Below are 24,174 nucleotides of genomic sequence, written 5' to 3'. Positions count from 1 at the left end.
TCGAGTAGGCCACAGCTGAATCGATGTCTTTAATTAGCTGTCTTGTGATGTCTTCTGCCATTTTTATGGTTCTGTCTTTGGCAGTCTTTGCAGAGAGGTGCATATCCCTGATTTTCTGCACAATTTCACTCTTGTTTTTAAAGTCCGTGAATAGATGTTCTGAAATCTTAATGATTCTTTTATATATTCACCATCGGTAAACTGCTTCCCGTGCTTGACTATTTCCTGAGCGGCAACAAAACTAGCATATGTAGTTGATTTTCCAGACTTCATCCACTTCTTCAAATGATTTTTGCTCAGATCAACCTTCCGCATCAGTTCCTAAACGCTTTTGTCTCTCATCTGCATCCGGATATTTTTGAGCAAAGGCTGCGTGTTTATCCTGGAAATGTCTTGCGACATTTGACTTTTTGTTGTTTGCTAGTTTCTCATTGCATATTAAGCATACCAGTAAACCAGTCTCTTCAGCAGTGAAAGCAAATGAATCTGCCCACGTATCATTAAACGTTCTGTTTTCTTCAGTCACTTTTCTTTTTTTAGAATTCTCCATAATTAGCCTACCTTGGATCGAAAAATTAAAGAAATTGCGCACTGGCGGGTGTCAGGCATTGGCAGTGGTGACATATATTAATAGCGACAAAAAACACGTTTTATTTAGATTGTACAAGATTAACATAATCTTCAAATTTAGAATTACATTTCAAAAACTAACAAACTAACATAAAATACATTTTAATTAAATACTCGTCATTTATTTTCCAAAGCCACAGGGAGCCACAGCACAGAGATGAAAGAGCCACATGTGGCTCCGGAGCCGCGGGTTGCCGATCCCTGGGTTAGAGGATATCAAGCAGAAGGAGATGAGCGAGGATATAAGAGACAGTAAACAAATTAAACAATGCGGGAGTATGAGATAAAATACAGGAAATACTCAAGAAAGTCAGGTAGTTAAAGAAAAATTAGTTATCATATAAGACTGAAGGCCTTTCACCAGAAGAGGCCAATTCTAATACAAATTATAAGTGTTATTTAACTGAAGTTATTGAATTCATGTTGAGTTACTTGGGCTATTACAAGTCTAGTGAGAAATTGTTATTTCTCAGGCCTATATTAGGATTCCTTTGAAGTGTAAAAGGTCAGTGGAATTGTATAAGGAATGCATCTGACAGTGATAGATATTAAAGATCTTTCAAACACTGAATCTAGTGGACTTAAATATCTTTCAAATATTCAACACTACATATAATGAAGCAAACATTCATATTGCTCTAAAATATACCGTACCTTTTTCCCACCTGACATCTCCCTCTGTGACAGACTCTGCAAATGCTGGTGTATTCACTGTCATCACTTCATCATCTGTGAAAGTAATCAGAATCAGATTTATTGTCAGTGGCATTAGTTATTTTGTTAATTTGTGGCAGTAAACCAGGAACAGATCAAAAGTGCATTAACTACAAATTCTGCAGATTGATGTACTTTTGCTCTTTAAAGTTATCATTCAACAAATAAATTTCCAAGTATAATCGAACATACATGAATAGCAAGCCCAAAACAAGGTATCAGTAAAATATTGTCACACACAGAAAACATAGTCGAAGATCCTGAGTCCATAAATGCTGCAGCAATCTGCAGTCGAACACAATTGTCTTCTGCCAAGCGAACATTGGATGGGTAGCACCAACTCCAGCTTGGATGCCACGCCACACCATCTCTAGTGGTATGCATTGGAGCACGTCAATTCCGCTGCCTCTCTCCTGAGCGGCTTTAAACAGGCAACACCTCGCTATGACCAAGGCAATGCTGTCAACAGCTCCACTGCTGTCAACCAATAAATCCGTGAATTGGACTTGCAGCATTCCACATTAACAATGTCCAACAGGTTCTGGTGATCACAAGAAAAACAACTAAAAGGATCACTCATTGTTAGACTGCACATTCCCTTCACGCGACTCTGTCACAGGCAGCAGCATGATCCAACTTGTTCAGTTTCACTGCCAAAGAGCAACTCACTGATGGCCGAGACATGCAGTACTTCATGTCCAGCAGGGTCTTGCAATCGTATAAGATATATTTTTAAAAAAGACAATAACACCCCTTGTTCACCCTGTAGAAGCCTCTGCGACTCAGCCTGTCGCCATCTTAATGGAGTCAAACATTGATGGCAGAAGCAAGCTGTATGCAGAAGATTCAAAACAACTGAATGAATAAACTTAATTACAAAACATACTCAATTACATGCTAACCCAGTATGTCAAACACCCAAATTAAAATATTTTCCTTCAAGAACAGCCTGCCAAAGACTCTACACAGTGAGAAACTATATAAAAAGGTTTTAAAAACACTTTCAACTATGTGCAGTTAAACAAAGCAACTAAAGTACATCTGAAATACATAAAATTAAGTAAAACAACTCATGACCATAAACTATTTATTTAGTGTGTTTTGTTAAAGCAAATGATCAGATACTGTCTTTAGGTCACATTAACTGCTCCCCATTTTGAAGGCTGGAAGAATATCTGATTTTTATAAATAATAACTGTGGATCAGAGTACACAGATGACCTCTGCCATATTCAAAATAGCCCTTCACATAAAATAATTCAATACTTACTGAAAACTACTGAGGTTCTGAAGTGTCGTATATGGAAGATGCTGAATTTGGAGCCACTTTCACTACAAGTAAATGAACATAATTAGAAGTATGCTCTATAAAAAGTACAGATCTATTATACAATTCAGGTTTGGAGTATTGTGACCGGTTCAGCTCGGCTCATCATTAGAAAGATATGGGAGCTTTAAAGAGAGTTCAAGGATTTACCAAGATACTGCCTAGATTAGACACAATGTCTATGAGGAACGGATATACTAGCTAGGGCTTTTCTCTTTGGAGCGAGTGAGGAAGTGCTGAGACTGGATAGAGGTGTATAAGAAGATAGAATGGACAGCTGGTAGCTTTTCCCTGTGACGGCAATGGCTAATATGAGAGGGCATAATGGTAAGGTGATTGGAGGAAAACATAGTGAGGGGAGGATGATAGTGGTAAATGCATGCACACTGGCAGGGGCTAGTGGTAAGAGGCTGATACATTAGGGTCATTTAAAAAGCTCTTGGATAAACACATGGATGAAAGAAAAATGGGGTCTATGTGGGGAAGGGTTAAATTGATCCTCGAGTAGGTTAAAAGGTCAGCACAACATTGTGGTTCAATGTTAAGATTCACTCACAACTAATGAAATTCAACATATTTCACAACCCCAAATTTGATACAGCGTTTATCAGGAGTGCAAATTATATTGCTGGACGCATGTGCCTGTAATAAATTAATTATTTTAAAAGGGTTTTGATAGATATTTGCTTATGCATAATCATATTTTAGGGTTTTAAGAAAACAATGTCATGTATATCAATTGTGGGTATAAACGTAAAAAGTACCAGCTGCTCTTTTACATGCTACTTAAAAAATTACATCTCTCCATACAGCTGCAGTCATTGTGCTTCCTCTGAATGTTCATGATTCATAAAACCATAAGACATAGGAGCAGAATTAGGCCATTTGGCCAATGAAGTCTGTTCTGCCATTCAGTTGTGGCTGATCGTTTTTGCCACCCGGCACACCCGTTTTAAATGGACACTCCTCAATTTTGATAATACTCTCTCATCCTAGACTGCAAAACCACGGAAAACATCCTTTGCACATATACTCTGTCTCAGCCTTTCAACATTCAAAAAGTTTCAACGAGATCACCCCTCATCCTTCTAAATTCTAATGAGTACAAACCGAGAGCCATCAAACTTTCATTCCCAGAATCATCCTTCCTCTGAACCCTCTCCAATGCCAGCACATCTTTTCCCAGATGAAGAGCCCATAACTGTTCACAATACTCAAGGTGAGGCCTCTCCAGTGTCTTACAAAGCCTCAGCATTACATCCATGCTCTTATATTCTAGACTTTTTGAAATGAATGCTAACATTGCATTTGCCTTGCTTACCACTGACTGAACCTGCAAGTTAACCCTAAAAGTATTCTGCACAAGGACTCCCAAGTCCCTATGTATCTCAGATTTTTAGATTTTCTCACTGTTTAGAAAATAGACTGCACCTTTATTTCTACCACCAAAGTGCATGACCATGCATTTTCCAACATTATATTTAATTTGCCGTCTTCTTGCCCATTCTCCTAATCTGTCTAAGACCTTCTGTAGTCTTCCTATTTCCTCAACACCACCTGCCCCTCCACCAATCTTTATTTTTTTGCAAACTTGGCAACACAACCATCTATTCAATCATCTAAATCACTGATATACAGCATAAAAAGTAGTCCCAACACCAATCCCTATGGAACACCACTAGTCACTGGCAGAAAAGGATCCTTTTATTCCCATTCATTCACTCCTACCATTCAGCCAATGCTCTAACTCTGATAGTAACTGTCCGCCAATACCATGGGCTCTCAACTTGTTAAGCAGCCTCAAGTGTGGCACCGTGTCAAAGGTCTTCTGAAAGTCTACATATATAACACCCATTACATCACTATCTATCCTACTTGTAATCGCCTCAAAGAATTCCAACAGGTTCATCAGGCAAGATCTTCCCTTAAGGAAACCATGCTGACTTTGTCCTATCTTCTCCTGTGTCACCATGTACTCCATCACCTCATCCTTAAAAATTGACTTCAACATCTTCCCAACCACTGAGGTCAGGCTAACTGGTCTATAATTTCCTTTCTGCTGCCTCCCTCCTTTCTTAAAGAGTGGAGTGACATTTGCAATTTGCCAATCCTCCGGAACCATGCCAGAGTCCAATGATTCTAGAAAGATCATTATTAATGCCTCTACAATGTCTCTTTCAGAACCCTAGGGTGCAGTTCATCTGGTCTGGGTGACTTAATCTTTAGATCTTTCAGCTTTTTGAGCACCTTCTCCCTTGTAACAGTAAGTGCACTCACTTCTCTTCTATCACATCTTTTAACACCTGGCACACTGCTCATGTCTTCCACAGTGAAGACTGATGCAAAATATTCATTTAGCTCATCGGTCATCTCCTTGTTCCCTGTTGTTATTTCTTTGGCCTCATTTTCTTGTGGTCCTATATCCACTCTCATTTCTTTTGTTTTTCATATGCTTGAAAAAAAAACTGTTTCTATCCACCTTGATATTGTTTGCTAGCTTGCATTCATATTTCATCTTTCCCCCTTATGATTCTTTTAGTTACCTTCTGTAGGTTTTTAAAAGCTTCCCTATTCTCTATCTTCCTACAAATTTTTGCTTCGTTGTATGCCTTCTTTTTTGTTTTTACATTAGCTTTGACTTCACTTGTCAGCCATGGTTTGCCTTTTAAGTATTTCTTTGTTTTTGCAATACATCTATCCTGATTTTTCATTTTTCTCAGAAACTCAAGCAATTGCTGCACTGCTGACATCCCTGCCAGTAGCTCCTTCCAACTTACTTTGGCCAACTCCTCTCTCATACCACTGTAAGTTCTTTATTGCATTGAAATACTGCTAAGTCAGACTTTACTTTAGCCCGATTCAAATTTCATTACATCCAATCCAGTATAGCTGATCCCCTAGTAGGCTCAATGACAAACTGTTCTAAAAAGCCATCTCATAGGCATTCAACAAATTCACTCTTTAAGATCCATTACCAACCTGATTTTCCCAATCTACCTGCGTGTTAAAATCTCCCATGACTAAGATGACATTGCCTTTTTGACAAGTGCTACACCTGCCCTTACACTTCCTCCCTCACCACCATTCAGGGCCCCAGACAGCCCTTCCAGGTGAGGCGACACTTCACCTGTGAGTCGGCTGGTGTGGTATACTGCGTCTGGTGCTCCCGGTGTGGCCTTTTATATCTTGGTAAGACCCGACGCAGACTGGGAGACCGTTTTGCTGAACACCTACGCTCTGTCCGCCAGAGAAAGCAGGATCTCCCAGTGGCCACACATTTTAATTCCACATCCCATTCCCATTCTGATATGTCTATCCATGGCCTCCTCTACAGTCAAGATGAAGCCATACTCAGGTTGGAAGATCAACAACTTATATACCGGCTGGGTAGCCTCCAAACTGATGGCATGAACATTGACTTCTCTAACTTCCGTTAATGCCCCTCCTCCTCTTCTTACCCCATCCCCTGACATATTTAGTTGTTTGTTTTTTTTCTCTCTCTCTGCCCATCACTCTGCCTGTTCTCCATCTCCCTCTGGTGCTCCCCTCCCCCTTTCTTTCTCCCGAGGCCTCCCGTCCCATCATCCTTTCCCTTCTCCAGCTCTGTATCACTTTTGCCAATCACCTTTTCAGCTCTTAGCTTCATCCCACCCCCTCCGGTCTTCTCCCATCATTTTGCATTTCCCCCTCCCCCTACTATTTTCAAATCTCTATCTTTCCTTTCAGTTAGTCCTGACGAAGGGTCTCGGCCCGAAACGTCAACAGTGCTTCTCCCTATAGATGCTGCCTGGCCAGCAGTGTTCCACCAGCATTTTGTGTGTGTTACTGTATTTGCTACCCTTTTTGATTCTGCATCCCTAATCCACTGGTATTCACCCAACAGGCTGCAATTTTGTCCCATCCTGATAGTCTGACTGGACACAAACTTTGTTTTTTTTACCACACATCCTATTCTGAGTCTCGTCATTCTGGTAGCCATCCTCCTGCCAAATTCTTCTCCACAATCTCTGAACAGACTGAACATACAAAGATTACAAGTGGAAGTCCTGTAACTAATGCAAATGTAGCCATGCAAAGTATTGTTATTTTGTTATTCCATACATGTACCAATTGCTTTTAGAAATTTGTATTTCCTGCCCTGCTTGCTTCTTTTGGTAAATATTTTCTCTTGTTTATGAGTGGATCAGTGGACAATATGTGAGTAGCAGTGCAAGAATTATCTGGATATTTTTGTGTGCATAGTACACAGAACTAAGCTTTTATTACAGGGAAAATATCCAAAAGCATTCTTATTACAGGGAAAAACATTCTCTTTAATTTAGAAACCTAAGGAAAAGATCAATATCCTTTTGGGCAGACCACATGACAAAAGTTAATAACAAATAAACTAATCAGTTCAGAGTTTGCTTCATAAATGCCTGACAAATGCAGCTGATCAGAAGGAACATCTTAAATTTGGAATGGGGGAGGGGAGGAAGAGGGTTGGTAAAAATAGAATCACAAATAGAAAAAAAATCACTAAAACTGAAAGCAACAGCTTTCATTTTCAATCTATATTTTTGTACTTACGGAAGCTGCCTGCTTTTATCATAAATGGATCGATGACATACTAAAAGACCTAGAAAAGACACATTTAGTTGTGGCAAACATGTATCAAAACACATGAAAAATGGAAAACAACTGTCAATGGATATTTGGCTACTCATTTCAGCAAGCATTTGTAAAGTGATTAAAGGTTTGCGACATTTTAGATGGAAGTAGAATGCATTATACAACTTGAGATCACTTATGATTTAGAGAAAGATAAGTGCAACCTGCAAGTAAGATTAGAAAATAATGGAGACCAGTGCTATTAGAATATTACCATACTTTCAGCGTTTCGGGTAGATGGAGCTCGTCAGCCTGGGAAGGCAGTCCATCTCAGAGAAGGAAAACTCTGATTTCAAACCTCCGCTGCCTTGCGGCCATACCCACTCATGGGAAAGGCTTCAGGAGTAAACCCCGAGTATGAATCTGGAGCTGGAGTCACTAAGGCAGTCCGACATTGCCTTCAAACTCGTTCTGGCAACTCCTGCCACAACACTGGTGCTAAGCTGTATCGGCCTTTGCCCTTCCCTTGGACAACATCAGTGGCATGGAGAGAGGAGACTCGCTGCATGGGCAACTGCTGGTCTTCCATACAACCCTGCCCAGACCTGCGTCCTGGAGAGGACTCTCCTGAAGCAAGAATTTCCAGGCACAGATTCATGGTCTCACGAGACTAACGGATGCCACACACGCACACAATGTTAACAACACTGCAAGAGACCTAGTGATTTATGCTCTGTAAAAGCTCCCCATCGTGGTGATTCCCCTTTAGGTAAGGTACATGACAAAACTTGATTCTGTCAATTTTTGGTCACTCTCACACTCCCATCATACAACATTCATGCATTTTACCTCAGTTTATTTCCATACAGTAGCATATTTGGCTTTCTAATTTTTGAACTATTAATTTTTCATCTGACTTAGTGAAGTTGAACTCTCCCCAAAATGAAAATCCTTTAATAAATTCTTCCTGTGAAGATGCATCAACTTTGATGGCTGAAGCTCAAACTGTGAATTTTTCAGAATGCAATGTGCAGTAGCCAGGCTCTTATTCACTGTCATTCCCAATACAAAGGGAGAGAAATTCACCTGTGCCACATGCTCAGATTACACCTTGCGCAAGCATGGTATCTTTTTTAATACCAAAAGCTGGAGCAATTTTCACCCAATTTTTAGGATAGGATACAAGTATATTCAGTTATTTGACAGAAACGTTACACAACTCATTATTACACTAATTCTGAAACTAAGAGGAAATTCTTACGGATTATCAGAATATCTCAAACAGTACAACATAGAAGTTAAAATTTCAGAACCAGTTATATCAAAAAGGAATGAAGAGTTAAGAAAAATATCAAAACCTACAATGCAAGTCATCATCTGAAAATTCAGTAAGAAATATTCAATCCAAAAGCTTAACTTATGAAGCCATATCCACTTCCAGCTGTCTTACTAAAAAGTAACCATTTAACCTTCTAACTTCCAGATCTTTATAACCTGCAAACATGGAGACATACTTTCTAAAGACCTTCCAAAAGTCAATGAATTCTCCTGCTATCTTCAGTCCTTTTTGAAAATACTGTGAGACAGAAGACCAGTTTTTCCGACCAGCACAACCAACCACAGTGCTGGTGTCAGTTAACACCCCAGATAAGTGCCATTACACTGATTACGAACATTCAACCAACATAAAAAGATGGAGGTAAAACTTGAGCCTTTGTTCTGACAAAGGATCTTCAATCAGAAACACCATGTCTCTGTCAAGAGCTAGTTCGACTATATCTCTTCCCACCTTATCACTTGAAGGAAAAAATTTCCTTCTCTCAGTTCCTCTATCTCCCTCTCATCAGATCCCACTTTCTACTCCTGATCACTAGACTTCATTTTTATCCGCAGTAAATGCAGATTCCCACACCCCATCTAACTGCTATTGATTCAGCCCTCACCTGCATGAAAGGTCTCAACACAAAACATCAAGTGCCCATTTCCCTCCAGAGATTCAGCATGACCCACTGAGTTGCTCCAGTATTGTGTTTTTAACTCTTTTGTTTTCTTTCTACAGATACTGACTGATCTGCTAACCATTTCTAGAAATTTCTTTTTTTAAACCAGGCCAATAGAACTGGTTGATTATTGTGCACCTTTGAGAAGAACAGGCCATTTCACTCAACTAGACTAAATCACAATTTTTTACTTCAGCAAACCTTTCTATATTGACGTTTTTGTTTACTCTAATTAGTGGTACAAAATACGAGTTGGGACATTGACTATGTAGGTGAGAAGATATCAAAATATTATAAATGAAGAATCAGCATAACTTAAGGAATGGCAGGTAACTGAACTATAGACACATTTACATGCAAGAATATAAAACTTACCAGAGACACCTCTTGGTCCTTGTGAACCATTACCCTGTAAAGAGAGATAAAAGGAAACAATAGAGCTTATTCTCAATATAAAAATAGTTCATTATAGCCACTTAAAAATCATTTTAGTTGAAGAGTAATACTGCCCAGAAGCAGCCCTTCAGCTCAACCCACCCATGCTCACCAACGTCCATCCGAAATAGTCCCATTCTGCACCCCTCCAAAGCCTCCACATGGTGACCTGAATTACACACAGTACTCCAAATGTGACCTAACCTAAGTTTTATACAGCTGGATCAATAGTTCCCAACTTACCCTATAAAAGGTATGCCACTCACCATCTTCATCACCCTATCTATTTGTGTTACCACTTTCAGAGACAGCTATGGACTTGCACCCCTCGTGATTCGTGATAGTTTGCCTTCAATATCCATGATATATTTTGTTTTTCACTCTACCGATGTCCTATTATTACAAAAGCACCTCACTTGCCAAAGGGTCTATATATAAAATACTCCTCTTCACCCTCTCCATTCCATCAGCTGGCTATTTTTTTCGCTGTATAACTGCAAGTCTAATTTCCCTTGTGTTAATGCTGCAAATCGTGATGAGAAGGTTACCAGGAATTGTGGGTTTAAAGGCTAGACTCCATTTACCATAGTATAACAATCAACTCTTAACCTGCTGCTGAGGCTGCAGAGGCTGTTGGAGATGTCTTAGAGTGGACCTGTTGTTTCTTATCTCATTACAAAGAGATGGCCACTGTAATGTTACTTCCAATTTATTAGATCCCAAAGACCCTAGGTCTTAATAAAACAAGTTAACTTCTCAATTAATGGTTGCTGCTTAGAGAATGCCACATTGAGGTGTTGTCCCTTATCTCATACCAGTTCGGTCATTTTGCGATCAATCTTCAGTAGCAATTCAGTCCCTCAACTAAGTCACAATCAATCTACTTGCTTGCATTTTCTTTACAATCTCAAAGCCTTTAACAGACTATTTACTATTCCTACGAAAATTCATCACTATGGCCAGAATTGTGGCACAAGGGGAGAATCTAAGCCAGGCTGAAACGCAGAGCGATGTGCCCCCACACCACATCAAATTGAGGATCTGAGGGCAAGATTGCTGTATCAGAGATTACTGTTCTGTTCTATGTCTGAGCAAAACTTGGCTTTCTCCCAGCACGCCAGATACAGCAATCAAACCAGGTTTCTCAATTTTCCATATGGTCTGAACTGTTGATTCAGAGAAGACAAAAGGTGGAGGCCTGTGTTTCAGGATAAACTCTCAGTGATGCTCCATTGTGGTGGTTTTGACAACCTCATGATTCCCCGTCCTTGAACACCTAACAGTCAAATGTCATCTGTTCTATTTACCTCAGGAGTTTTCCTCCATAATCCTGACCACAGTTTACATACTACCAGTGACCAACTATGATCAAGAGCTTGAGTTAATGAACAATATCCTCTCCAAATAAAAAACACTCCATCCCAAAGCATTTCAAATCATAGTAAGGGACTTCAATCAGGTTTGTTTAAAGAAAACCCTGCGCAGTTTCCATCAGCATATAATCTGTTGCACCAGAACACTAGACCACTGTTGTACGAAGATAAGGAATGCCTGCTGTTATATGCCCAGACCACATTTTGGTAAATCAGATCACTTGGCTGTGTTTCTCCTACCCGAATACAGGCAGCAGCAAAACAGCAAAGCTCCAGAAATTTGGACAACAAAGAGGTGGTCACAGGAGACAGAGAAGCAGCTACTGGATTGCTTCAAGTCAGGGGACTGGACTGTGTGCAAGGACTCATCTATGATCTGAATGAATACTCCATGGTTGTGATGGACTTTATTAAATCAGAAGTATTGGATTAACCATGAGATCTGCAATCTGCAGAGAGCCAGATCAGAGGCATTCAAGTCTGGTGATCAAGAAAGCTACAAGACGTCTAAGTATGATCTCCAGAAAGTCATCTCACTGGTGAAATGGCAATTTCAAATTAAACTTGAATCAACGAAGGATGCTCAACAGTTGTGACATAGGTGACAACAGGGGTTCACTTCCAGATGAGCTCAATGCCTTCTATGCTCATTGTGACCCTCAAAACATGGAGGAACCATCACAAACTCGTACAGCCCCTGATGATCCTATAATATCAGTCTCTGAGGACAACATGCGAGCAGCCTTCATGAAGGCAAACCCACAAAAAACAGACTGCCCCAGACAGGTCTAAAGTGTTCACTGAGATCTTTAACCTCTCACTTCAGCAGTGTGAGATGCCCGCCTGTTACAAGCAGGCTTCAATTATAAGAAGAACATGGTGACCTGCCCCAAAGACTATCGTCAAGTAGCATTTACATCCACAGTGATCCACTTTGAGAAACTGGTGATGAAACATATCAATTCCTGCCTGAGAAACAATTTGGATCCACTCCAATTTGCAGACTAGAGCAATGGGTCCACAGCAGATTCCATCTCATTGGCTCTTCACTCAACCCTGGAACATCTGGATAACGAAGATGCATATATCAGGATGTTCTTTATCAAGTACAGCTCAGCAGTCAATTCCATCATCCCTTCAATGCTAACCAATAAGCTCCAAGACCTTGGCCTCAATACTTGCATGTGCAACTGGATCCTTAAATTCCTCACTTGCAGACACCAGTCAGTCCAAGTTGGCAAAAACATCTCCACGAACTCTATCAATTCACGTGCACAAGGCTGTGTGCTTAGCCCCCTGCTCTACTCTCTTTACACTTATGACTGTGCGGTCAAGCACAGCTCCAATGCCATATTGAAGTTTGCTGAGGATACCGCTACCAAATCAAAAGTGGTGATGAATCAGTATATAGGAGGGAGATTGAAAGTCAAGCTAAGTGGTGCCACAACAACCTCTCACTGTCAGCAAGACCAAGGAACTGATTCTTGACTTCAGGAGAAGGAAACCAAAGGTCCATGAGCCAGACCTCATCTGAGGATGAGAGCTGGACAGGGTCAGCAACTTTAAATACCTTGGTGTTATTATTTTAGAGGACCTGTCCTGAGGCCCAGCACACAGGTGCAATTATGAAAAAAAGCACAGCAGCATCCTTACTTCCCTTGGAGTTTGCGAAGATTTGACAAGACATCTAAACTTTGACAAACTCATATAGATATTTGGTTGAGAATATATTGACAGATAGCATCACAGACTGATAATTGAAATATCAATGCCCTTGAACAGAAAATCCTAAAAAAATATAGTGGATAAGGCTCAGTCCATCACAGGTAAAGCCCTCCCCACCACTGAGAACATTCTATACAAAACACTGTTGCAGGAAAGCAGCATCAATCATCAAGGACTCCAACACCCAGGACATGCTTTCTTCTCACTGCTGCCATCAGAAAGAATGTTCAGGAACAGTTATTCTCAACCATCAAGCTCTTGAACCAAAGGGGATATTCTTTCTTTTAGTATATCCAAAGTTTGTCTTTTGCACACTGGCTGAACACCCAAGTTGGTGCAGTCTTTTAGTAATTCTATTACGGTTATCATTCTATTATGGATTTATTGGGTATGCCTGCAACAAAAAGAACCTCAGGCTTATGTATGGTGACATAGTATACTTTAATAATAAATTTACTTTGAACTCAAAAGATTTTAAGCCCTATCAGATTTAAATAGCCATGAATACTCTCAATGAAGCAGGGGTTCACAACCATTTTTTATGCTATGGGCCAATACCATTAAGCAAAGGGGGATAATACTGTAACTCCCCAGTTTTCAAAAACTACTCTACTTCCCTGTTTCTTCTCCGCAGCAAGTCTTAGCTGCCAATACCCACTATTTGTGGTGGGTTCCCTCTCCCTACCAATGAGAAGATTTTCCATCTAACAAAGTAGGTTAAATCACAGCAACACACACAAAATGCTGGTGGAACACAGCAGGCCAGGCAGCATCTATAGGGAGAAGAACTGTCGACGTTTCGGGCCGAGACCCTTCGTCAGGACTAATGAAGGGTCTTGGCCCGAAATGTTGACAGCGCTTCTCCCTAGAGATACTGTCTGGCCTGCTGTGTTCCACCAACATTTTGTGTGTGTTGCTTGAATTTCCAGAGTCTGCAGATTTCCTCGTGTTTGCAGGTTAAATCACAGTTCATTTATTTAGTGATACACATTTGAATCCACACATTCTTGAAAAACATTTAAAACTCTGAGAATTTCTATCTTAAATGTTTGTTAATTTCCCAATTACGGACAGCTTCTAAAACACAAATCATTTCTTAAACTCAAAGGTTTTCTAAAACACAGGAACAATTCCTATAGACTAAAAAATTTTTGTTTTATCATCTGGGTGACTCAGTATTCAAATTGTATTGAAAAACTAATATAGACATCCGTTAGTCTCGAGAGACCATGGATTTGTGCCTTAGAAAGTTTCCAGGGCGCAAGCCTGGGCAGGGTGTATAGGAGACCGGTAGTTGCCCATGCTGCAAGTCTCCTCTCTCCTACATCACCGATGTTGTCCAAGGGAAGGGCAAGGGCCAATACAGCTTGGCACCGGTGTCATCGCAGAACAATATGTGGTTAAGTGACAACACTCTGCCTTAGCTGAGGCTCAAACTAGTGACCTTGAGATCACTAGACCAACGCCTTAACCACGTGGCCACGAGCCAACACTTGAATACTTTATGATACTATTAAATCATAATATCTATTATATCAATTACTCCTACTTTCTGCTTGGATCAAGAGTTTCGTAATTAATAAAGTTGAATTCAAACATAGTAGATGGGTGTCACTGAAGGGAAAGTCATGTCCAAATGTTTAGGGAATTTTACTCACTTTCATTTTACCTAAACAAAATGAAAATTATGCAAAATCTTATGAACAAATTGAAATATTTAATTCAAAAGTTGTATTCTCCTCAACTTGACCAACGTTGGTAAATTCATTATCCTGAATAGAGGGAGGTACCTCCAGAATGCATTTCCTGCACTCTGCCCATACAAGCTTGACATGAAGTTCATACACAAGATACTTCAGGATATGTCTGACAATCTATTGTATTATTCATATCTGATTATTCTCAGAATAGATAAGGAACACGTAATATTCACAACCCATTTGAACTTAAGCTCATCATACACCAAGCTTGAGGTATTGCTTCATTCTATCCCTTATAATACATCTTTGTTACTTCCAAACTACTCTTCCAACTGATAATACAAATTTCAAGCCAATCATCAACCCCACACATGCTAAACAATACTAACTGAACAATCTGTGTTTCAAAGAAATACGCGACTTAAGGGCAACTTTTGTTTATCAACAGTTTGTCATAGTCCTTTAATGGTTAATTATTCCATTACCGCAGCGTATTTCAAATATTTTGGTTTTTTTAAGTTTCAGATTCTAGCATTTGAAGATGTTTGTTTTATCATCTGGAGTGCGCAGTATTAAATTATATTAAAAAATTGTAATATTTGAACATGCATAATTTATGATACTGTTAAAACATTGCTTGGATCAAGAGTTTCAAAGCTAATAAAGCTGAATTCAAACATAGTGGGTGGGTGTCATTGAAGGGAAAGTTATGTCTAAATGCTTTGGCACCTTTACTCACTTTCATTCAAACTAAAGAAAATTAAAACCAAATTTTATTTTATTTTAAATATTTTTTATATTCAAAATACATCATCCAGTCCCATTTGCCTGGCATGGCTTTTGTATGCATCATTATCAAAATTGTGTACCTTGAAAACACTCCAATTCTAACCTCCTTAAAACTATTGGTGTCAATGTATATGATTGAGCAAATTAACAAATTAACAAAAAATGTTAACAGAAGAAACAGCGTCACATCCCTCTAGTCCCTTACATCCCAAAACCACTCATCTCACAACAAGCTTCCATGGACCTCAGGAATGCTTACGATCCACCATCTACTGGACAAAGTTTTTTTCTCAACTCAGTTCCAAATGGCCGTCCACTAATTTCGTGTTTGTGGTTCTACACATCCCAGCAACAGGCAAACATCACTCCTTCATTTAAACTGTGAAGCCCTGTAAAAACATTATTTCTTTATGAGATGTTCTCTAATTCTTTTGAAATTCTTTGATGTAAAGGTCCAATTGATGAATCGTTCGTCATGCAATCCTCCCATTTCAAGAATCAGTTTGATAAAATAGTACTACAATCCCTCCATTCCAAATACACAATTTTCTTTTTAGACAGACTACAGATATAATTGTCCAAGAGAGGTATATCAAGACCCTTACATGCTTTAACATTTCTTTACTCCTGAACACAAATTCTCTGAAAAGGCTAAAATGAGTTTTCTTTCCTTACAGCCTGATATTCCAAAGTCAGCAAAAATTCTGAGAATCAATTTGTGACAATGAAGGTTTGTGAAGTAGACACGACTCCAGGTTGGAACGACACGAGCAGCCATGAAGGATGAGAGATAATATGCCCACTGTTACATCCTCTCATTTTCACAAAGATGCAGCAATAAAATAGAAAGCCAGTGTGACTCACTGATACCAAGATCTAAGCACAGCAACAGATAGTATGCTTCACCAGCAAGGGGAAAAGCCCGTGCGCGGGACGGGACTGTGAATATGCATTCCCCGGGGAGGGCGGGATCAGGAAGGCTTTAAAGCGAGGCTGCGAAGTTCGAATAAATCTCTTTTGCAACTGCAGCTCATTGACTACGTGTTGTTATTTCAGCGCTGCGTGTAGCACACCGCTACAATTGGTGACCCTGACGGCCCAAACGATATTTGAGCCGAAGATGAACAACGCCGCATCTGTTCATGCAGTTTCATTAAAACTGCCAAGCTTCTGGATGCTGCGACCTCACCTATGGTTCCAGCAAGCAGAAGCCCAATTCCACATTTGGCAAATAACCTCGGAGGATACACGTTACTACTATGTGGTGAGCTCCCTCGACCAGGAAACAGCGTCCCAGGTTGAGGAGTTCATACAGTCTCCCCCAGAGGACAGCAAATACACGGAATTCAAAGCCCTGCTCATAAGGACTTTCGGACTCTCACGGCGTGAGCGAGCTGCCCACTTACTGCACCTGGATGGTTTGGGAGACAGACCACCATCGGCTTTGATGAACGAGATGCTGTCCTTGGCCAGAGGACACAAGCCCTGCCTCATGTTTGAGCAGGCATTCCTAAAGCAGTTGCCCGAAAACATACGCTTGCTGCTGTCCGACACGGATTTCAGCGACCCCCGGAAGGTGGCAGCCCGGGCGGACTTGCTGTGGAAAGCCAAGAAGGAGAGTGGGGCGTCCGTCGCACAGATCACCAGGCCATGCTCCCAGCAGCAGACCAGACCAGGCCCGGCAGTAGAGCCCACTAACCCCAGAGGGAGGGGTGAGGAGACCAATGAACAATGGTGCTTCTACCACCAGCGGTGGGGTGCAGAAGCCTACCGCTGTAGCCCGCCCTGCGAGTTCCCGGGAAACACCAAGGCCAGCCGCCGCTGATGGCTACAGCGGCTGGCCATCGGGATAGCCTCCTGTATGCGTGGGACAAGCGGTCAGGACGCCGCTTTTTGGTCGACACTGGAGCCGAGATCAGCATCTTACCTCCGACGAGTTAAGACACCTGCAACAGGGCACAGGGTCCCACCCTGAGGGCCGCAAACGACAGCACAGTAAGGACCTACGGCACCCGTACGGTGCAGCTACAGTTCGGCTCCAGCCAGTTCATGAGAGACTTCATACTGGCTGCTGTAGCCCAACCGCTCCCGGGAGTGGATTTTTTGCGGGCTCACAGCCTACTGGTTGACCTGCCAAGGAACAGACTGGTCCATGCCAAGACCTTTCAAACGTTCTCCCTGGGTGAAGCCCAGTTGCCAGCCCCACACCTAGACTCTATCACCCTGTCCGACAACGACTTCACCAGAGTCCTGGCGGATTTCCCATCGGTTCTGGCACCGCAGTTCACGGCAGCCATGCCCAGACACGGCGTACAGCACCACATCCTGAGACAGGGACCACCACTCCATGCCCGTGCTCGAAGGCTTTTCCCAGACAAGCTCCGACTGGTGAAGGAGGAGTTCAAGGGGATGGAGGAATTGGGGATCATACGGCAGTCCGACAGCCCATGGGCCTCCCCCCTGCACATGATGCCCAAAGCATCAGGGGGCTGGAGATCATGCGGCAACTACCGCAGGCTGAACGAGGCTACAACACCGGACCGCTACCCTGTGCCGCACATACAGGATTTTGCAGCAAACCTGCATGGCGCATGGATCTTCTCTAAGGTGGACCTCGTCTGGGGATACCATCAAATCCCGATGCAACCGGACAACGTCCCCAAAACGGCACTCATCACCCATTTTGGCCTTTTCGAGTTCCTCTGAATGCCTTTCGGCCTGAAGAATGCCACACAGACTTTTCAGCGGTTAATGGACGCGGTGGGACTCGACCTGGACATCGCTTTCATCTATTTGGACGACATCATAGCCAGCAGCAGTCATCAGGAGCATCTGTCCCACCTCCGCCAACTCTACGCCCGACTGATTGAATACAGCCTGACAATCAACCCAGCCAAATGCCAGTTCGGGCTCGACACCATCGACTTCCTGGGCCACAGGATTGCTAAAGACGGGGCAACCCCTCTGCCTGCTAAGGTAGACGCAGTCCGCCATTTCCCCCGACCGAACAAAACCAAAGGCCTTCAGGAATTTGTGGGTATGGTAAATTTCTACCACTCAAACGCATCTCTCCCATTTCCCGTACATTTGCCCTCACCCCATCCACCCGCCACCCCACTCGGGATAGGGTTCCCCTTGTCCTTACCTACCACCCCACCAGCCTCCAGGTCCAACATATAATTCTCCGTAACTTCCGCCACCTCCAATGGGATCCCACTACCAAACACATTTCCCCCCACCCTTCTGCTTTTCGCAGGGATCGCTCCCTACACGACTCTCTTGTCCACTCATCCACCCCATCCCTTCCCACCAATCTCCCTCCTGGCACTTATTCTTGTAAACGGAACAAGTGCTACACCTGCCCTTACACTTCCTCCCTCACCACCATTCAGGGCCCCAGACACTCCTTCCAGGTGAGGCGACACTTTACCTGTGAGTTGGCTAGTGTGGTATACTGCATCCGGTGCTCCTGGTGTGGCCTTTTATATATTGGCGAGACCCCATGCAGACTGGGAGACCGTTTCATGGAACACCTACGCTCGGTCCGCCAGAAAAAGCAGGATCTCCCAGTCGCCACACATTTTAATTCCATGACCCATTCCCATTCCGGTATGTCTATCCATGGCCTCCTCTATTGTCAAAATGAATCCAAACTCAGGTTGGAGGAACAACACCTTATATACCGGCTGGGTAGCCTCCAACCTGTTGGCATGAACATTGACTTCTCTAACTTCCGTTAATGCCCCTCCTCCCCTTCTTACCCCATCCCTGACATATTTAGTTGTTTGCCTGTTCTCCATCTCCTGGTGCTCCCCCCCGCCTTTTCTTTCTCCTGAGGCCTCCCGTCCCATGATCCTTTCCCTTTTCCAGCTCTATATCACTTTCGCCAATCACCTTTCCAGCTCTTAGCTTCATCCCACCCCCTCCGGTCTACTCCTATCATTTCACATTTCCCCCTCCCCCCTCTACTTTCAAATCTCTTACTATCTTTCCTTTCGATTAGTCCTGACGAAGGGTCTCGGCCCGAAATGTCAACATCGCTTCTCCCTACAGATGCTGCCTAGCCTGCTGTGTTCTACCAGCATTTTGTGTGTGAGATAGTATGCCCAGCTGGCTGCTGTGAGATAAGAAATAAGGGGTCCACCTCAGACTTCTCCACTGGCACGTGAGATCTCAGAAGCACTGAGGAATCATGGAGTTAGCCACTTCCATGGTAGCTAAAATTAATGGAGGCTAAACCAAGACAGAGAGACAACTAGTAATGAGGATTGACACCACTGGACCCTCAGGAAGAGTCAGGAGCAATTCCACAATCCTCTGTACACCACCAATTCAAGTACCAATAACTAGGATGCTACACACGGAATGTCAACCAAACATCCAGCTGCTATAAAACAGAGACCCTAAATGCATTGGATTTAGACTGAACTGTCATGTGAAACGGTCTGATCAAAGAACAGAAGGAATTTCATACAGATGGATCCTGGGATCAGGATTTAATTCTTCACCGAACCTGGGAGCAATATGAGAACATGAAGCCATTTAAAGATTAGGATCAACCTATGCAATGAAAGTCTCTGAGGTATGCAATTCAGAAAACAGTGGATACTGCAAGTTGGAACAAGGCTAATTACCTCATGTCCTGGCAGATGGTACTCTGTGTGTAAAGAAAGAACTTCTACATTGCCTTTAGAATAAAGAAACTGAAGACTTTTTGGAAATTCTTTATAGTCCCTCTATTAAGAACACAAATTCTACTTAAGGGTATTATAGCTTATAGGTCTTACGTTTTTGCTATTCATGTATACTCACATAAAAAAATTAAGAACTTCATAAACCTCTAGAATTCAATATGCAGTCATAAAGGTTTCTAATTACAAGTTAGTTTATCCCACAAAGTGATCACCACCAATGTCAATTGTCAAGCGGACAGATGCTCATGGACAAAGAGACAAACACAAGCAGAAGCCCAAGAAGCCATCATATCATTCTCAATATTGTGCAACACAAGAACAAAAATAAATTAATATAAACCCTTCTACAAATCAAGCAGAAATGAGGCCCTCCATTGGCTGGGGTAAACCATAGATACCGTATCCTAGCTGTCTACACAATACGCAAGCTAGTACATCATCCAAGACAGTACAATATGGAGAGCAAGCTGCTGCCCATGCTGCAGCCTCCTCCTCTTCGTGCAACTGACAAATCCAAAGGTATGGCAGAAACCAGTGCAGTTTAGCACCAGTCACATCAAAGGAGTTGCCAGTCAAGAAAGGAATGCATTAGGGACTCCAGCTCTGGAATCTCTCTCAAGATTTACTCTGAAGCCTTCCCCGTGAGTGGATAGCTGCGAGGCAGCAGAGGTTTGAGATCAGTTTTTTCTTCTCTTGAATGAGCTGCCATCTATGGCTGATGAACCCCATCTGTCCAAAGTGACTGGTTTTAAGGTGCCAGTAAGCTGCCTTTGCCGCTTCTCCCGCCAGTAGAAAATTTTCCACCGGATTTAGTAGCTAAGCTACACGTGAAGGCTAGGATCTGGAATTCGTTGTCAAAGACCATTTGAGACACGCACCTTGAGGAGCTTTTAATAGGTAGTGGGAGCTTATCCCCATTCCCTCCCCAGGCAACAACCTTAAGGAACCTCATGGAAAAGAAAATTGGTTTTGGTTTAAGTTAACTATTTCAATGCAAATTATGCAGGTAGAATCAGTACAGTGGCATTGCTGCCTCGGTGCATCAGTGACCCAAGTTCAAACATGACATCTATCAACTTCCCTGTCACTTTAGCCTTTTTTTTTTGCACTACTTCAGATTTATGCTCCTATCTGTTGCTTTGTACATGTAGTTGTATTAATTACCATGTGCACTATTTTATTTTGGGTGGTAGGGAGGAGATATGTCTCCACCAAAGGCACTGCTTCCCTCCACTAGCCTGCAGTTCACCCTTGGGCAAGGTGTAGCACCTGCTTTGCCACACCAAGCACCCCTACCCCACAAACGGATCAGGGCCGCGTAAAGCCATGGGAGCAGGTAGTGGATGCTCATATGAGCAGCTGGTGCAGATCACAAATGTTGGTTATGCGACCACTGATGACAATCTGAAGAGTATTGATACTGGCTGGGGTCAGACACTGCCCAGAAGGAGGCAATGGTAAACCACTTCTGTAGAAGAATTTGCCCAGAACAGTCCTGGTCACTAAGATCACCAACACGGGACATAACGATGACGATAATAATGATGAATATATGGCGTTATACAAGCAAGAAATTTCATTTTACCATGATGTATACAATCATGTAAAACTGAATATAACGTCCAATGCTATTTGGAGCCTGCGTGTTTCCTTATACATGCCAAAGACATTATGACAGCCTAATCTACTAACTTACGTAGGAATTCACAGGAAATATGAAAGACGATAGATGATAATAAGTGAATGAAGATATTGATTGCTTCGATGGCAAGGTTAGCCTTCCATATGATGAAGTAAATCCCACCTTTGTTCTTCCCTTCAAGACTTTATTTGCGTCCTTTGAGTTCATTACAAGTCCAAGCTCTTGAACCCAGGATCAAGGGGCAAAGAGCAAGTTAGGCTTGGAGGATATAAAGGAGTCTTACAACATGGTGGAAGGGGAAGAGATTCGGAAGGGTGCGGGGCTTCGGGCTACCGTGAATAATATCTCACCGGCGGGTGTGGAGCCGGTCAAAACAGACACTGCCCGCTCCCAATGTCTGTCCTTGAGCAAGGCTTTGGGCCTATCTCCCCGTCAAACAGGAGACCCCTGTGAGGGTGAGAGCCCCCATCTTCTTACGCCCGCCCCCACATCCGTGTCGACGTTTTGCTGCCCTCCGACTCGCTCACCTGCAGGGCCGCGGCCAAGCGGCTGAAGCTCCGGGGCAGCCACCGCGATCGGGCGAACATGATGCGACTGCGGTGCGAGGGCACCCCGAGCGGAAGTCAGCTGGGGCACGCCAACAGCCCGGAAGTGGGGGGGGAGTAGGAGGGAGGCGATCAGCTCTTACTACCGACGCCAAGCCAAACTACAACACTAAGGGAAGGATATCATTATAAAACATATTTGGGAATTTAAGTTGTCTCAGCAACTAATCTTAAAAAAGGAAGAATTTACATTACTATCTCTTTACGGTTGCCATTAATAATGTTTTAATATTTCAAGATAAAGGGTACCTAAAACTATATTGATTCATATAAGTGGGGAAAGAATTAGTTTGAAATTTCATTCTGGGCTCTGCTTCTCCCTCTCATCATAATGGTTTTTCCGAACCGGGCAATTAGTGTTTATACCTGTCAATCAGCCGTTTTCCCTCTATTTCGATTGGTTATTGGCGCAACGCCCCTGTCTATCCTTTTATGGTTCGAAGGGGAGTGACGTCTGGTGCAATCGATGCTGACAGGTGCTCAGATAGGTTTGGTGCTGAGTAACTGGGGTTCCTTCCCAGAGGAAGGTACAACGTGAATGTGAGTTATTATCTTCAGTCTATTTGCCACAATTAACATTAATCATTACTTCTTGTTTTTCTCTAGCAGAAAGAATAGTTCAAGATATTTTAAAACTTATATTTATTGAACCTTAGAATTTCATCATATGTTTCTCTAATCTGGCAAGTTTAAAGATGTGTGAGAATTTGGCCTTTTTACATTCGATTGTTTTTTTAATATCTATTTTTCTGCTAATAATTATGTTAATGATAAATTATTATTTATTATTTTTAAATAATTCATTTTTCAAATGGATGATTTCAGCCGGTGAAATATTCGGTGATGATTTATATATAAGTCAATTAACGTTAACTTTATTTCTGCTTTGAACTTATTTAATACTGTTAATTAGCTCGAGAGTTCGGTCACAGGTTAATTAGATTCTTTTCCCTTTTTTTAAATCAAGTTCGTGTGAGTGGATTGTTCATAAATTATTCTTCGAACATATTCATCCAATGCTGTTTTCAGGACGAATCGTCATTGTGCGATGGCATTCAATTCGATTCAAAGAAAATAAACTTGATTATCATTTGGTTGTCAATGACAGAGTTAATCGCTCTGGTCAGTACCTATCTCTGTTTGTAAATCTTGGTGGCAATGGCTCCACTGAGTTTATGAAGCAGTCCTTGTAATTTGGAATGTAGTAAGCAGGGCTTATTTGGAAGAAGGAAATATTCGATACCTACAGAGGATCAATATCACGGTAACGGGTTGGTGCACATGGGCACTGGTTAAAGGGGCATCTAAATTATTTTGGTGTCTCTTCTACCTGCTGCGGGTTTCTGATGTAACAAACTGTTACTTACACTTCCCGAAGGATTCTAAATTTCTCTTGCATTTTACAAATAGCTGTATGGTGGTTTCTATAATAATTTGATTATATCAATAAGACGTGTAGCATTTTCAGTTAAGTATTTTGAAAAGAAATGCCTGTTAACAAACGAGGATGTACTATTACCTAAAAGTTAGGGAAATCAAATATCGTTTTCTTCTACTTTTTGCATGATATAAGTCACTTTAACATAGCTATGGATATACAGTTCTACTGTGTTACCTAATTTGATATGCAGGATAGATAGGCGCAAGGTCCATTAATTGCAATCCCCTTTAACCTGCACTGCAGAATTCGGGTCTAAGTATGGGGTCAACTATTTATGTTCATATAATTCTTCCAGTTTACTCTCATTTTATATAGATGATTGGAATGTTATGTTCATCAAATCATATGATACAGAGATAGTGGCTTGGCCGCTTCATATAACTAGGAGCGTGTTTGCCATTTTCACCAACCACCTCCCTTATCTTTCTCACGGACTTAATACTAAACGGAGATCTCACGGCTTTCTGCTTATCTCGAGGCAAACTCTCCACTGCCTTCTCAAGAGCAAAC

General features: G+C 42.0%; 1 protein-coding gene across 1 annotated transcript in view; it reads right to left on the bottom strand.

The window, feature by feature from the left end:
• dlst (dihydrolipoamide S-succinyltransferase) overlaps positions 1 to 22,265 on the bottom strand; it is a 53,651-nt gene extending 31,386 nt beyond the window's left edge. Inside the window, exons 1-5 of the mRNA XM_059962198.1 lie at positions 22,146 to 22,265; positions 9,636 to 9,669; positions 7,240 to 7,288; positions 2,614 to 2,675; positions 1,285 to 1,359 (exon numbers count right to left, since the gene is read on the bottom strand). Coding sequence (XP_059818181.1) covers positions 1,285 to 1,359; positions 2,614 to 2,675; positions 7,240 to 7,288; positions 9,636 to 9,669; positions 22,146 to 22,205 — 280 coding nt within the window. The 5' untranslated portion in view covers positions 22,206 to 22,265. The remainder of the gene's footprint in view (positions 1 to 1,284; positions 1,360 to 2,613; positions 2,676 to 7,239; positions 7,289 to 9,635; positions 9,670 to 22,145) is intronic.
• Between the last annotated feature and the right edge of the window lie 1,909 nt (positions 22,266 to 24,174).

Source organism: Hypanus sabinus, chromosome 2 (assembly GCF_030144855.1).
Source record: "Hypanus sabinus isolate sHypSab1 chromosome 2, sHypSab1.hap1, whole genome shotgun sequence".
NCBI lineage: Eukaryota > Metazoa > Chordata > Chondrichthyes > Myliobatiformes > Dasyatidae > Hypanus > Hypanus sabinus.
This window is presented reverse-complemented; position numbering and strand designations above follow the sequence as displayed.